This window comes from Limulus polyphemus, unplaced genomic scaffold, assembly GCF_000517525.1.
Source record: "Limulus polyphemus unplaced genomic scaffold, Limulus_polyphemus-2.1.2 Scaffold10170, whole genome shotgun sequence".
NCBI lineage: Eukaryota > Metazoa > Arthropoda > Merostomata > Xiphosura > Limulidae > Limulus > Limulus polyphemus.
In genome coordinates this window covers 1-15,134 of record NW_013675780.1, presented here as the reverse complement: position 1 = coordinate 15,134, position 15,134 = coordinate 1, and the positions used below count along the sequence as shown (strand labels likewise).

At 33.2% G+C, this 15,134-nt stretch overlaps 1 protein-coding gene, 1 long non-coding RNA gene and 1 other non-coding gene across 3 annotated transcripts; 1 reads left to right on the top strand and 2 right to left on the bottom strand.

The window, feature by feature from the left end:
• The first annotated feature begins 3,558 nt into the window (after positions 1-3,558).
• On the top strand, positions 3,559-3,630 carry Trnap-cgg. The gene has a single exon. It is a non-coding gene; the product is annotated as a tRNA-Pro (tRNA).
• Positions 3,631-9,236: 5,606 nt separating this feature from the next.
• Positions 9,237-13,067, bottom strand: LOC106476271. Its single transcript, XR_001291879.2, has 2 exons — positions 10,330-13,067; positions 9,237-10,257 (listed from the first exon to the last, which is right to left on the bottom strand). It is a non-coding gene; the product is annotated as an uncharacterized LOC106476271 (long non-coding RNA).
• Positions 13,068-13,207: 140 nt separating this feature from the next.
• On the bottom strand, positions 13,208-13,706 carry LOC111083576 (tribbles homolog 1-like; the record flags this gene model as incomplete). Its single annotated transcript, XM_022380188.1, has 1 exon — positions 13,208-13,706. A coding segment is annotated over one exon (499 nt), but the record flags the coding sequence as incomplete, so codon positions are not given.
• Between the last annotated feature and the right edge of the window lie 1,428 nt (positions 13,707-15,134).

The following is a 15,134-nucleotide window of genomic DNA, read 5'->3' as shown; positions in this document are numbered from 1 at the left end:
TGGTACATTCTACTGTCTGGTATATTCTACTGTCTGGTACATTCTACTGTCTGGTACATTCTACTGTCTGGTACATTCTACTGTCTGGTACATTCTACTGTCTGGTATATTCTACTGAATGGTACATTCTACTGAACGGTACATTCTACTGTCTGTTATGTTCTACTGTCTGTTACATTCTACTGTCTGTTACATTCTACTGTCTGGTATATTCTACTGTCTGGTATATTCTACTGTCTGTTACATTCTACTGTCTGTTACATTCTACTGTCTGGTACATTCTACTGTCTGTTACATTCTACTGTATGGTATGTTCTACTGTATGGTATGTTCTACTGTATGGTATGTTCTACTGTCTGTTACATTCTACTGAATGGTACATTGTACTGTCTGTTACATTCTACTGTATGGTACATTCTACTGTCTGGTACATTCTACTGTCTGGTACATTCTACTGTATGGTATATTCTACTGTATGGTATATTCTACTGTCTGGTACATTCTACTGTATGGTATGTTCTACTGTCGAGTGATTAGCTGATGGAGTGAGTTGCCTTCATTAGTAGTGGGGTTCAACATTTTACGGGAGTTTGTGAGGGGGTGGGGGGGAGTAAAGAAAGAAAGAGTTGGTTTACATTTTTACTTCTCTCAAGTGTGGATGTGCAAGGTCAGCCTTGAAAAACAAAATGGTTCCTTTTCATCCAAAAGTTGAGTTATTTAATAAGTAAGTTACAAATATTTTATTCAAAAGTTATGAGATGTTATGAAAGTACAAAAGTAGGAAAGAGAAAAGGAATTGTAATCTTTTACTGCATTATTAATATGAACTTTATACTTATATTTTCAGCAGCATGCCAGTTCCAGTTTCGGGTCAGTACCAGAGGGGGCCGTCTTGCTGGGATCGGGTGAAGATGGGTTTCACCCTTGGCTTTTGTGTGGGACTTGCATCTGGGGCCTTGTTTGGTGGATTTTCAGCTTTAAGGCAAGATAGTTCTTGATGTTTTTTGACATATTGATTGAACAGGTCAGTTTGTACCAGACAGTAGAATGTAACAAGGATGAGAGAAATTGAAGATTTGGAAAAGACGGGCTGGGCTCCAGCTAATCATCTTTAGAATACAGCACAAAGAAATTAGAGGCCTTTATCCCATCAACCCCCCACCTAATTTTCTAAGCTTCAATAAGATCATCTCTTACCTTTCTCTTCTTAAATGTTAATAAGTCATAAGATTTTATCCTAATTTTGTACGGTGACCCTTTTACCCCTGGAATCATCCAAGTAACCCTCCTGTGAACCCTTTCCAACAAGTCAAAATCCTTTCTTAGATATGGAGATCAAATGGTATACACAGTATTCCAAGTAAGACTTAACTACTGAATTATAAATAAGTAATCAGTATGTTATTAAAAACATTCTAAAATTCTATTAGTGTTATTACTAGCAACAAAGCACTCCTTTGATGGCAGGAATGATTGATCCACCACTATGCTAAGATCCTTTTCTTCAGTCATGCTGTTGAGTTGGTTCAAACCTGTATTAAACGTGATCCACGTTATGATAACCTAAATGCATTATCTTGCACTTACTATAAATTATAACTGAAGGTCGTTAGTAAAATATTTGTCCAACTTATCAGTTAAACCAAGAGTTTCTTTAATACCTCAATACAACTAGAAATACCCAAGGTTTTAATGTCATCAAAAAACTTTACCAATTATTCCATTATTATGTAAGAAAAAGCAAAGGCCCAAGTACTGACCCCTGTGATACTCCACCAATAACAAGGGTCCATTTGATAATCTACCTTGCATCCCATCCTTCTTAGGAACCTACCTGTCTTGAATTAAAAGCAATTTATTTTAAAACGTTTTTCAGATCTGTCCCACATAAACCTTTTCAATTCACTAATGATAATTATTTTTCATGGCCGTAAAATTGGTTTTCTCAAAGTTAGTAAAAAATTTAGTAAAAGTTAGTAAAAAAATTTCTTTATCTTTATTTCAATATGTAGCAAAACATCAAACCTAATTATGTAGTGACCATTCTTCTACAATGTTCCCCTGCTTCATTCAACTCTTCCAATGACATCCTCATTAGAATACAACAAATACTAATTACCATACAAAATAAAATCAAGTGGAAGACATAAAGACTATTAAATCTTTATGTATAAAAACATTAAAACTTATAATCAGCTATCTTGGTGTTAAACACATTAACCAAAATTTTTCTGGTTCATATTTTTTAATGGATTCTTTCCACTCCAGAAATATAAAAATTTACTTAATAACCAAGTAACTAGGATTTACTATCATTTTTTTCACAACTGCACAGATGGAGTTGTAAAAGACATGGCAGATACTTGATCAAACTAGCCCTCCTTCACATTCTTAACTGGTATTAATTAAATCAAATATTTAAATACATTAAATTGCCTGCCACTCACTCTTGATCTCGAGATAAGGCCCAAAAACATTACTAACAGATACGATACCAACTGGTTACCTACAGCAAAGTGGTCATAGAGGCTTTTATTGGTTTGCTTCTTACTTATAATTTAATCAATATTAACTGTAATTTTTATTGAAAATTTTTTGTAATTTTTCTAGTAGAAGTTACAACGTAATCACACTTTAAAATTGTCACCATATAAGTAGTTTAAAGTTACATTTATTGATCAAATGATTAAGTATGATAAAACTTGAGTTAATTTTACGGACAAAAATGAAATACTCATTTACTGTAATGTTTTGTCAGTTTTCTGAATAACAGTGCCTAATTTTGACTTCACTTTGTTAGTCAGTTTTAATTTAAGGACAAAAAGAAATCGTAATTTAATATTTTTGAATGCAATTTTTTGTTTCAAAATATATGAATATAAATAAAAATAATCTTACTCTTAGATGATTGGCACTTAATTTCGCATTAGATTTATTTTCAACACGGATTAGTTATATCGCAGTGGGTAAAACTAAAGTTAATACGCTTAATTAAGTCGTAACAATGACAGTCTGAGAAACTTGAACTTATAATTTATAGTTATAACTAGTCATTAGATGGGTCACATAATACTAATAGCAGTATTACGACTAGTAGTAGTAATATTAATAGTAATGTCATTACAAATTAGAATCAAAAATGGCACTATTGCCAAGGAAAAAAGCATATACTATAGACTGCTGTATATCTACTTATACTATAGCAAATTAAGATTCCATTATACCAACACAAACATATATATATAACAATAACTCACTTTTTTACCAAAACTCCCGATAACAAGTATAATTTAACGTTTCGTTCTTCCCGAAAACTCCACAAATATACATTCAAAACGAAATGGGTACAACTTCTAAGACTATCGCACGTGCACATTCACTTACTTTCGCCCCCTGCTGGTAGAAATAAAACAATAAATGTTACTACATTTATTATTCTTAAAAAAAGTATTAGTAAAATTCTGTACACAAGAAAAAAATACACACTTAAAAATATGAAAATGAGTAAGAATGCAAGGTTTATTTATTTAATTAAAAGTTTAAATACCAAAGTAACATGGCTCAGTGGTCTAGGGGTATGATTCTCGCTTCGGGTGCGAGAGGTCCCGGGTTCAAATCCCGGCTGAGCCCAAAAACAAGTTATTTTTTAGAAGTATATAATTCATTTATTTTTGAACAATACAATTGGACTTCAGATTTAGCTGAGTATCTTTACTCCAACGGCAATGTTTTATTACTGCTAGGTTTGAGTTTCCAAATATTTTTTTAAATATATATATTAGGCATTTTTATCATGGGTGCATGTCTCATCATAGTAGTCGATACGATACGTATCTAGATATTGATGCCGTGATACCATACGTAAAAAGATACAGACGTACCGGACGATGTATCGATACAATCGTATCACAGCTTCGCCACATCTTTAATAGTTGAAATTTTGTACTTCGTGTTCTTTTTTCAATCATATGTTCATATTTTTTTTACTCTTTTCGTTTGTCACCTTTCTTACATCAGGTAGTTATTATTCTATACAGATATTTTCGAAGTCTAAACATTATATTTTATACACTGTACCATTACTAATATTATATCACTTCGGTAGAAAACTTAATGTTAGTCTCTGGTTTAGTTACAATTTAAGTTTTTACGTTTGATTTGTGTCTTTTGCTTAATTTGTACCATAACCCAATTAACTGTTAACTTCTTGGGTGTTTTGTGTTCAGTTCTCTAGTTCTTGTATGTGTTCGTTTTTTCTTGGCTCGTTGTTTTCTTGATTGTGTCATCAATTATGCTTAAAGGGTACTAATTTTTTGTTTTAAAACGTTCTCCTATGTTTAAAATTTCGTTTTTCACGTTTTCATTGGTACATAGCCTCAGTGTTGTTATGATACATCCTTTAGATGTTCCTATTTTTACTTTTTCATTGTGAGAAGAAAACAGTTTACATAAGTACCACCATGAGTCTTCTTTTGGTGAATTTTCAGTGTTTCTTTTTTTTATTATTATCGTTATTCTTTTAAAAATGAGACGTTGTACAGAAATAAATATATTATCCTACAAGTGGTTGTCTCAAAACTTCACATTTCTCGTAAGTTAAATGATTACATCTTAAAAAGCAAGTAAAACATTTTTACTTGCCATAATATTGTTACGACAGTGGAAGTCACGTGACTCTAGTAACACGTCATGAACTTTTAGAACGTTCACGTCCCTTCCTGAAGCCTCGAGAGGTTACTAGATATGCGATATTCTTGTATATATATATAAGACCGGTAAGAAGTGACGGCAACAATGTAATGTAATGTGTAATTGAACTGCAGACAGAGATAGAGACGAATTGTTGGGTCGAGCACGTGTGTCGTTCGTTGTGAATTATAGCGTTTGTTATAGCGTGACTGTGGAGATTAAGTGTATTGCAAAGTTGTATTCAGAAATAATAAACCAGTTTTATTTAAGTAAGGACTTGTATCGCTAAAGTTTCTTCGGAAAGAATTTTTACGGAAAATTAACTAACGACCAGAGACGTAACAATATATAAGTATTATGTCTATTACGTTTTGAACTCTACATTCAAATATCTTATATAAATGTTGTTCCGACCATTATTGTGTTTGTTGTATCCTACAGGCCTGAAGAGATGTGGATTGAGAGGAACGCGTTGTCGGCAATGGATATGATAAATATAGTGAGTTTGGAATACTATTATTATACACTCTTCCAATTCACTAAGGAACTTCATTAAATATGTAATAGGCTTAATGCTAACGTCATAGGACAAGCAAAATTAAATATGTCATACTTAAAGTTCTCAGAGACGCCAATGAAAAAAAAACATTTTAATTAAAAAATGCCAATGTTACGGAAAGGTGAGAATTGTAGACACACAGGTGTCTTATTCAGAATTTACGACTTTCAGAATACACCTGTTGATTTTATGTTAAAGTTTAGTCTATAATTTCTACTAGTGTAAATGTTTTTGTGTATAACATGCGCAACTAAATCTTGAAGGTGGTCTACGAACAACGCCTCAACGTTTAATTGAGAAGGCGCGAAGGATAAAAAGCTGTTGCGTTACAGATTTGTTCTTCCTCAAAAATACAATATTTATATTCTAATAATTCTCGTTAAACTGTTAAAAACATATTTCTTTATTACCATTTCTTATAACTTTCAAGCTCTTGTAGAATTTACCAAGTATATTAACAGTCTTTCTATATATCTGAAAAGTTTTAAGTAGACCATTACAGTCGATAAAGTTTCTAAAATTCTAGCGTAAACAGCACATTTAAAGGATATCCAAGTTTGAACTCTAGTTCTCCATTTAATCGGTGATCTTGCAAACTCAGGTGTTTATGTTATAGAATGATGATCTAGGGTTTCTAGGTTGATTTGATTGTAGTTAAAGATTATAATAATATTAATAGTAGTGGTATAGTACAAGAAACTACCAACAGATGCCGACTGTGATTCGGTGAAACCAGAACCATGTATATACACGACGCTGTTTGAATGAATACGTGAAAACCCCGAGATTTTAAAAGGTCGAAACACACTATGCATTGGTACAAGAGTCAGCAAACCAAATAGCACGGTCATTTTCTTTCTTTTGTCATGAATTCATATATACTCCTAGAAATTAAGTGAATTAACAGTAACACTAATCTTAAGGTGTCATTATCCAGCAGTGCCTACTGGGTTATCTAAGTGCGATACTGACAAAATGTTTATGTATTTATGTGAGAGCTACTGAAACTATCTTCCGCCGTACAAACTATAATGATATCTGACTATAACTCATATAATATGCCCACGACTCCCAATTGCTGAGAACAATTTTACTGTAAAGGAAACAGGCCACGAACCACAATCCCTCATATTAATAATTTGGGCACGCTAACAATAAGGTCCCTAAACAGTTCTCTATGTAATAAACACAAAATGTACAGTAGTATTGCTGATTAATTTATATAAAAGTACGTCTGTCTGTCCAGAACTTTTCTCGCAATTTTCTCGATTATACGCAACAAATCTCAGATCGTCAGAAAGGCCTCTTTGTCCAAGGAGTTCGGATTGCATATTGGCTTTCAATTCAGGATGACCCTACATGTTTTGTTGTTGTTGTTTTTGCTTAATCAAATATTTCAATGCAATGGAACACGATGGAACAATGTCGTTGTCATCACGCGCCGACTTGGTTAGACTGATTTCGATTTCAAATTTAGTTGTTTTTTTTATTTGCAAAGTAAATACATATAACGTTTAACTCGATTGTAATTTCCTATAAAGGATTGAATATTACACTAAATATGATTTCTATGGACTTTCCCGACTTATTTAGGTCTAAAGTACACATACATAATCAGTTAAGTTTGCCTACATTACAACTTTACATTTACTTTACAATAACTTAGCTTCGGTTCATTTCGTAGACTGCTATAAACACGTTTTAGCTACTTTTTTTTTCTTTACTACAGGTTTTATTCTTCGTTTTTGTGAGTTTCTTGGTTTCAAATCGTAAAACCGAGTCATACACTAAACGTTCATAACTTTTGTTTATTTAAAATTAAGCACAAAGCTACACAATGGGCTATTTGTGCCCTGATCACTACGGGTATCGAAACCCGGTTTCGAACGTTGTAAGTCCGCAGACATACCGCTGTGCCACTTGGGGGCTGTTCATAACTGTTTCTTACTCGGTGTTAAATAAATGTAGCCCCCAGTAACACAGCGTTATGTCTGCGGACTTACAACGTTAGAATTCAGGTTTCGATACGCGTGGTGGGCTGAGCACAGATAGCCCATCGTGTAGCTTGTGCTTAATTACAAAAAACAAATAAATGTATCGATCTAACACATAATTCCTGCAAGAAAGTGTAGCTTACATGGCATGCGTGAAAATGAGAGAATTAGGAAAATTTAAGTGAAGGGCTTGAAAACTCCCACAAATGTTTTGCAAGTCACGACTAGTAGTACTACCATAAAAAAGTTGTGTTCATTGAATAGAATATAAATGTATAGTTAACTGATTTATTTTACAATTAATTAGACAATTTTTATTTCTATACTTTTTTCCAAGACATTCCGAGTAGCTTAATAATTGTGTGCTTACTTTCTTCAAATAATATAAAGCAATAAAATGTTTTAGATCATCCATCGTAAATAATTTACATAGTTACACGATAAATTTAAGCACCGGCTCTCCTCACTCCGCTTATGAAGTCCTCTAACAACACGTTTGCCAGTGCGAAGAGCAACTTAAGTGGCGCCACACATGATATTTTTAATACTTTTCAATGTTTCTTTTTTAGTTTTTAACTGGTCATGTTATTTTCTCAAAATGACTTGTTAGTATTTTTTACCTCGCAATCCTAATTTTACATAATTAGCAAAGTAAGATTATCAAACTTTATGTTACATTTGAAATAATAATTTTATTCTGAAATCCTATAATGTAACTGCGACCACAACATTGTTAAAACAAAATAAAGTAATAAAACATTCTATTACACTGACGTGTGTCTTTATGATGTCGGACCTGATACAGATAAATGGTGTTGTCGATCATAATGTTGTCTTGTACAACTGATGAACATAATTAATAAACAGTCTATCCACAAATAATTTAATTTTGTGATTAAAGACGCTCCCAAATTATAGTATTTTTTAAGCATGTCGCTAGTAATTTTCAGCCTTATCCATCTAGTCACAAAACGTCGTCGTCCTTAATTTTGAACTACCGGCTGTATAGAAGCAAGAGGTCAGCAGCAACCTATAATATTGTTACGACAGCAGAAGTCACGTGACGCTGTTAACACGTAATGCGTTCTAGAAAGATCGGGGAACATCACGAATAATCCAGTATTTGCTAGGCGCCCTCTATTCTTGTATATAAGTGCGCCAAACAATTAATCGGGATTAGAATTGCAGAGATAGAGACGGACAATTGAGTCAAGCGCGGTAGTAAGTAAAGTGCGTGAATAGTTCGTTGAGAATTATAGCGTGTGTTGAAGTGACTGTGGAAATTAAGTGTATTGCAAAGTTGTATTGAGAAAGAATAAACTAGTTTTATTTAAGAAAGGACTTGTATCGCTAAAGTTTCTCGGGAAGAATTTCTACCGGAAATTATCAAACAAGCAGAGACGTAACAGTATTATAATTAATAAAAAATGCGTACAACTTTTTTAGAACTGCTTAAGTGTCCTCAAAATATCTGTAAACAGTTTGTAGTTTCTAAAACATTTGTTATTAGATCGTAATTCGATATATTTTAATTTGTTACGTATGGAATTATAAGAAAGTTTCGGCTATGTTAAACTTTGAACCCTTCTATTATTGCAGACTACGTCAGATCGTGAATTTTTCAGGTATATTTTCAAGAAAAACGGTCTTTGAACTAAAGGTGCGATTTAATTAATATCTTGAATCATATCATTACATTTCATGTATTACTTTCATAAAATACATTTAAAAATAGATCATATTTGCCTATAGCAAGAATACATTTTTAACCTTCCTTGTTTTTAATTAAAAAATAATAATTGTGTTTGCTTTATATGCATCCTTTTTATATCCAAATAAGAACTGACTAGTCTCTTACGTCATCTCACACAGGCCTAATTTGAACATGAAGTTCGTTATTCAAAGGCATCTTTATGGTTTTTAAGTTAAATCGTAAATGATTTAACAAAATTAAAGAATTTTCTGGTAGACTGAGAAATAAAAGACACTTAAACTGTACACTATACAGTTTATTATTGTTTAGTTTGGCGAAGTTGCACAAACAACACTTCGTAGTCTTCTCTCCATCATGTTCCCCAAAAACAACAAATGCATATAATATTTTTAAAAATACAATAAGTTTTCCAATCATAAAAAGAATTTGAAATCCATTCTGCTTTTTAAAATTGAGTTATATTATTTAACGACATAAATTTAAACTCAACTTCTCATCACGAAATGGGGAAGTTTTTGTCTACATTTTACGTCACACTTACTGTCTTAACCCTAAAACAACTATTCAGAAAACACACTTCGATATCGCTGTCGATTGCTAACTACCCAGTAAATAAACATCAAATGTATATAAAAAAAAAAAAAGCATAAGCATGAAAATCCAAATTTTAATTAACTCAATTACTAAATGTGATTTCCCTTTGAGCTTATTTACTATATGCAACACAGAAAATTAATTAATAAAGTGAAACAATAGACGTGTTGGAAAAATAAATGGAAACATTTTTCTGAAAATTGAAGATATTTCATTGCAAGCTGGATAATTTTGCTGAATGCCAAATTGTTTCCTCACTATTAAAAGTAAATTGTTAACTGGAAGTAAACGACCGCATAGTTTTAATTTTAAAACGTAATTTAATACTATTTTCAGAGTTGCCAGTTCCACTTAAAAACGGCAGAACTGTACTTGTCTATTCGTGCAGTCACTTTAACTATATTTTGACGCTATAATAGTTTTGGGTTTGTTTTTGGTTTTGATCGCTTATCATGAAAACTGAAAAAATAATCAAAGTGCACGAGGCCAGTTAAATATTAATTATGCAGCTATGCAAAACTTAAAAACATTCTAACTGCATAATCCCGATTAAACTCATTCCATTGCTTTGCATAATACTTATTGAGTTTACACCAGGCAACGAGCACTCTTCATTTTCAAACTAAGACTAACTAAGTGGAAATCTAGTTGATTTGGTCATTTATATTTCATGGGGATATTCACCGTTTGTAAACTCGCAAGTTTACCTACATCCATCACACAAACTTGAGACGTAAGTTTACCTACATCCATCACACAAACTTGAGAAATAAGTTTACCTACATCCATCACACAAACTTGAGACGTAAGTTTACCTACATCCACCACACAAACTTGAGACGTAAATTTACCTACATCCACCACACAAACTTGAGACGTAAGTTTACTTACATCCACCACACAAACTTGAGAAGTAAGTTTACCTACATCCATCACACAAACTTGAGACGTAAATTTACCTACATCCATCACACAAACTTGAAACGATCAAGTAGCTGATTCACTTAAAAGTAAGATGTAATAAAACAAACTTTTTGCTGAAGTAATTAATTTTCAGAGGTTTCTGACTTGAAATACAATTGTAGGTGGTTTAAGAACTAATGGACAACAACTGCCTGTTGAAAGAAAAGCGACGTTTCGGCTTCTATATTGAGGCCTCTTTCTTTTGTAGAAGAAACGTAGTCTCCTTTTTTTATTTCAACAGCCGGCTACTGTTGATTAAGTCCTGAAACTCTTCTGCCTAAAATTTCATTGAAACATAATAGTAAATTGCAGATTTTAAATGTGTAATTTTTAAACATCGCTCAGTAACTACTTTTGTGTCACGGTTTGTTCTGTTATTATCTTACAAACATTAGAATGATTTATTAATTCAAAATGACACGAGCGAAAAGAAAGCATGAGGGGGGAAGGTTGGGTTTATTTTCAGTCCGGATCGCTAATTTCCTGTTGCAAATTTGACAACACTGTATATATTCATAATAACCAGTAGATGGCGCGTACGCATTCGTGAAAGAATGAAGTTTTAAAAATTATGAGAACAGAGGAATAAATGTCATTTTGATTTGTTAAGACACGCTATGTATACAATTTGTTTCATACGTGTCAAGTTCTGGAGTCAAACATTTTCAGGACACAGCGTTTATGTGTTATCAAAAACTGCCTTAAAGTTGTTGAGATGATTCTTACAATTTAAATACTGGAAAATCAAAACAAATACCCACAGTCTGGCATAACGCCAAATGATGAGACATCCGGTTTTTGAAACTTAAATTTCCAGGAAACTGTTGCACAACAAGGGTTCAGTAGTTTCACCTCACAGTAAACAATATTTTTATTTTATTTTAAAATTCATTACGTAATACTTCTAATAATGGCTTTCGTCCTAGAACCAATTTTCTTTTTTTGGAATAGAGCAGTGGCATATCTCCCGCTATACTGGGAGTTAAAGGATCCTGTTTAATTTTGCCAATAACCCCGTGTAAGGTATCTAATGCCTACCTACTTACAAGTTTAACTTTCAAACTTTAATAATCATGACCATATTCAAACAATATTTTAGAATTGATAGTTTGTCATTTTGTAATAATTTCGGTTTACCGTAATTCGTAAATTTAATATATCGGAACTTACTTTTTTTCTGCGCAACTCCAAGGAATATCGTCTGTAACCAAAGTATTTATCAATTTTTTTTTTCCCAACTAGAAGCATGATTTTATATTTGTTAAGACCTTATTATCCCTTGAGGACATAATTATTAGTGTTTTGTTTCTCATGTAAGTTGTTCAAAATAAAAGGGAGGGGGGATTTTGTTGAAATGCTATGTACACCACTGAATAACAGTGTCACTTGAGAAACGGAAACAATATCACACCGAAACTCACTGCAACGAAAAATGAAGTTAAATCAGACTTAAACATTTAATTAGTTAATCTTGTCGATTCGGAAGTGAACGATCAATATAATGCTAACATTTGGGAATTTTGGCGGGAAGAGTCAAGTAAACAATATATTTAATAGCTCTTTTTTTTTTAACAGGGCTCACGCTAGGGGGTGCTAGGATGGGCCGTTCACCCCCAAAACTTCTGTCTGGTCTACCAAAGTATAAAGAATCGTATGATCTATTTAATTTGCTAAGAAAAGTCAACACAAACTTCACTACCATGGGACGTGAGCTGGAGTCTGGCCTGAACATTAACAATCGACTTTGTAATTTGTAAAAAGTACATATATATATCGTAGATTTTGAACTAAACAGTAAAGTTACTGATGTTGATTAAAGGTTTTGTGGTAAATTTAGATTGACCATCTTTTCAGAAGTTTCCGATATCTTTTACAATCTTAAATATTTTGTTTTGTTTGTTTGTAGTTAAGCACAAAGCTACACAATGGGCAATCTGTGCTGTGCCCACCACTGGTAGCGAAACCCAGTTTCTAGCGTTTTAAATCCGCAGACTTAGCGCTGTACCACTGGGGGCAAAGATTTTGTACACATATATTTATGAAACATGTGACTAGACCTAATTTTTGGAACATTAAAAGTTTTAGCAATTGGTTCAATCTTGTAAGAAAGACACATATACTACAATTCACTCTCCTTTCATGGTTTGAGCCTCTTCAGATGTCTTCTTGTGTGGATGGTTCAGTTTTATCAAAATGAAATTATTCAAGTGTAATACATTATTCGGGAGCAATCTGGCTTCCTTTTTTTTTAAGTTAGGGTGTTTGAAAACATCGTCATTCTGAATAATCAACCAATTTTAGAAATAAATATGTTGTAATTTCTGAAATAATTAAAGGCTAGTTTAACAAGGGAAATGCTAAAACTAAATACGTTATTTTTTCTTCCGATAATGATATAATCCCCCTTCTCGTAAGTTTGATCATAACCAATAAGATTCGAATACTGTCTAATATAAAATAATAATAATAACGGACCAATTGAATAATCTATAGTTTGAACTATGGTACTCAAGGGCTAAACTTAGTTAGATTTCCGATATAATAAAACAATTTACGCGTAAAACTTTGTCTCGTCTGGGTGATAGATACTGACTGTATGCAGTTCAAAACCGAAGGACTGAAAACTAAAAAAAAAAGAAGGGGGGGGGGGCTCTTGTGGAGATTTACTAGTAGAAGTTTGTTAAAACTTGTACTTTATATGAAGGAAGAAATATTTCCTGCTGGTTCAGCTACATCCGGGACAGTTTGATCCGCTGTCCTGGGGTCTTCATCGTTGGAGGTGTGAAGCTGAGAGTCTATGCAACTAACGCCATCTCGCGATACTAGTCGGAACCACGGATGGCGAAGGACGTCGTCGATGGCTAATCGTTCTGCTGGATCCTTTCTCAGCAGACTTCGGATGAGACACTTGGCTCGAGAAGACACCATGTCGGGAATGTTGAACTTGCCTCGGCAAATCTTCCCAAAGAGAGCGCTGTGATCGATGTCGTGAAAAGGATATCGTCCAACAAGCAAGGTGTACAGCATAACACCCAGGCTCCAGCAATCTGCTGCCCTACCAGAGTAACTCCCGATAGTGGTCAGTATTTCTGGGCTGACATAGGCGGGACATCCATGCTTGTCATTTAAGTGGTCACTAGAGCCCTCGTCAAGTACAACAGCATCGTCTAAAGTCTCCAACTTTAACAGGGTCCTGTTAAAAAAAACGTTGAGATAAAAAAATAACATCATAATAATGAGTGTTCGTTCATCTTACAATACTGATTGTTTCATTAATGAAAAAAAGGGGGAAAATAAATACGATTATATCACAAAAATAAGCAAGATGCTGGTGTGCACGCGCGTGGACTCGCACAAAATCTGAAGATCTTATTCAAACTCAAAACAACTCGTTACAACAAATGAAATTAAACATATCAATGATTTGTTGTTCCCTCAACCAAAACTGGTCGTTATATTGACGAAACAACCAACTGGTTGTGAACTAAACCCATAAACTTGTTCAACACAGTGAAAAATCATTAAGTACGGATGAAACAAAGTGGCGGCCATAAAAAAATCATCGCCCGTTTAATTAAAACCACCTTTAAAATGTGAGAATATTAACAATGACTATTTCACAGTATTGGCTGAGCAAAACTAAAGCTTATTGTACTTTTAAAGCTGCCTAAATCACTATATATACGTGTTTATGGAGTGAATCAAAATGTCACTATTTCAAGGAATTGTCATCTAAGTAAGTAAGTAAGTGACTTTTCCAGACAAACGTGCAGAAAAAATGACGAACCCCATCGCTCTAATTCTTTCATAGAACACTTCCTTTTGGGGTCCCAATGATCCTTTTTTGTACCGAAAAAAGTATACTAGTGTGTGTGTTAAACGGAGGATGCGCTACTTTAGGCTTGAGGGTAGATTGGTTGAGATCCTGATGAGTTATAAAACTGAATCGGATATACTGGCGCCCCATGCTTGGTATTGCTAGCGCACAAAAATATAGCTTATAAAAAAGAAACAAACAAGTATAATAAAGAAATTAAGGTTGAAAAATTGTATCTCTACTTTGGCCCAGACTAACATAACACTGTAATTTGCCAAAGTAGGGATAATTTTGTTTTCAATGTTAAGTAACTCAGTTTTTGTAGTTTGACTTTCTTGTTTCAATACTTTTGTATCATTAAAACTTTCTATATTACTATAGCGAGCTAGGTTAAATATATATCGATCCTAACTTGTCTTTATAAAATTTAATTTTTTTTTATTATACTTGTACAAATAATGATCATTATACTTTTAAAAAGTTTAACCTTTACGTCGGGTATGGTTTTGTAAAGCTTCTTACATATATAACACGCTCTCTCTACTAAATCACATCTAATGGAATGATACACCTTAAATACACTGCTATTAGTTAGTGAATTGTTACATCTACAGCTGGAGAAATACACTGATCAGGTTAAAGATTGTGGTTGGAGTGTAAAGAACGGAAAGTAAATAGAGCTAAATATATGTCACACTGTTGTAGACACTATGTCTGCAGTTATATATGTCATACTGTTGTAGACGCTATATGTCTGCAGTTATATATGTCATACTGTTGTAGGTACTATATGTCTGCAGTTAT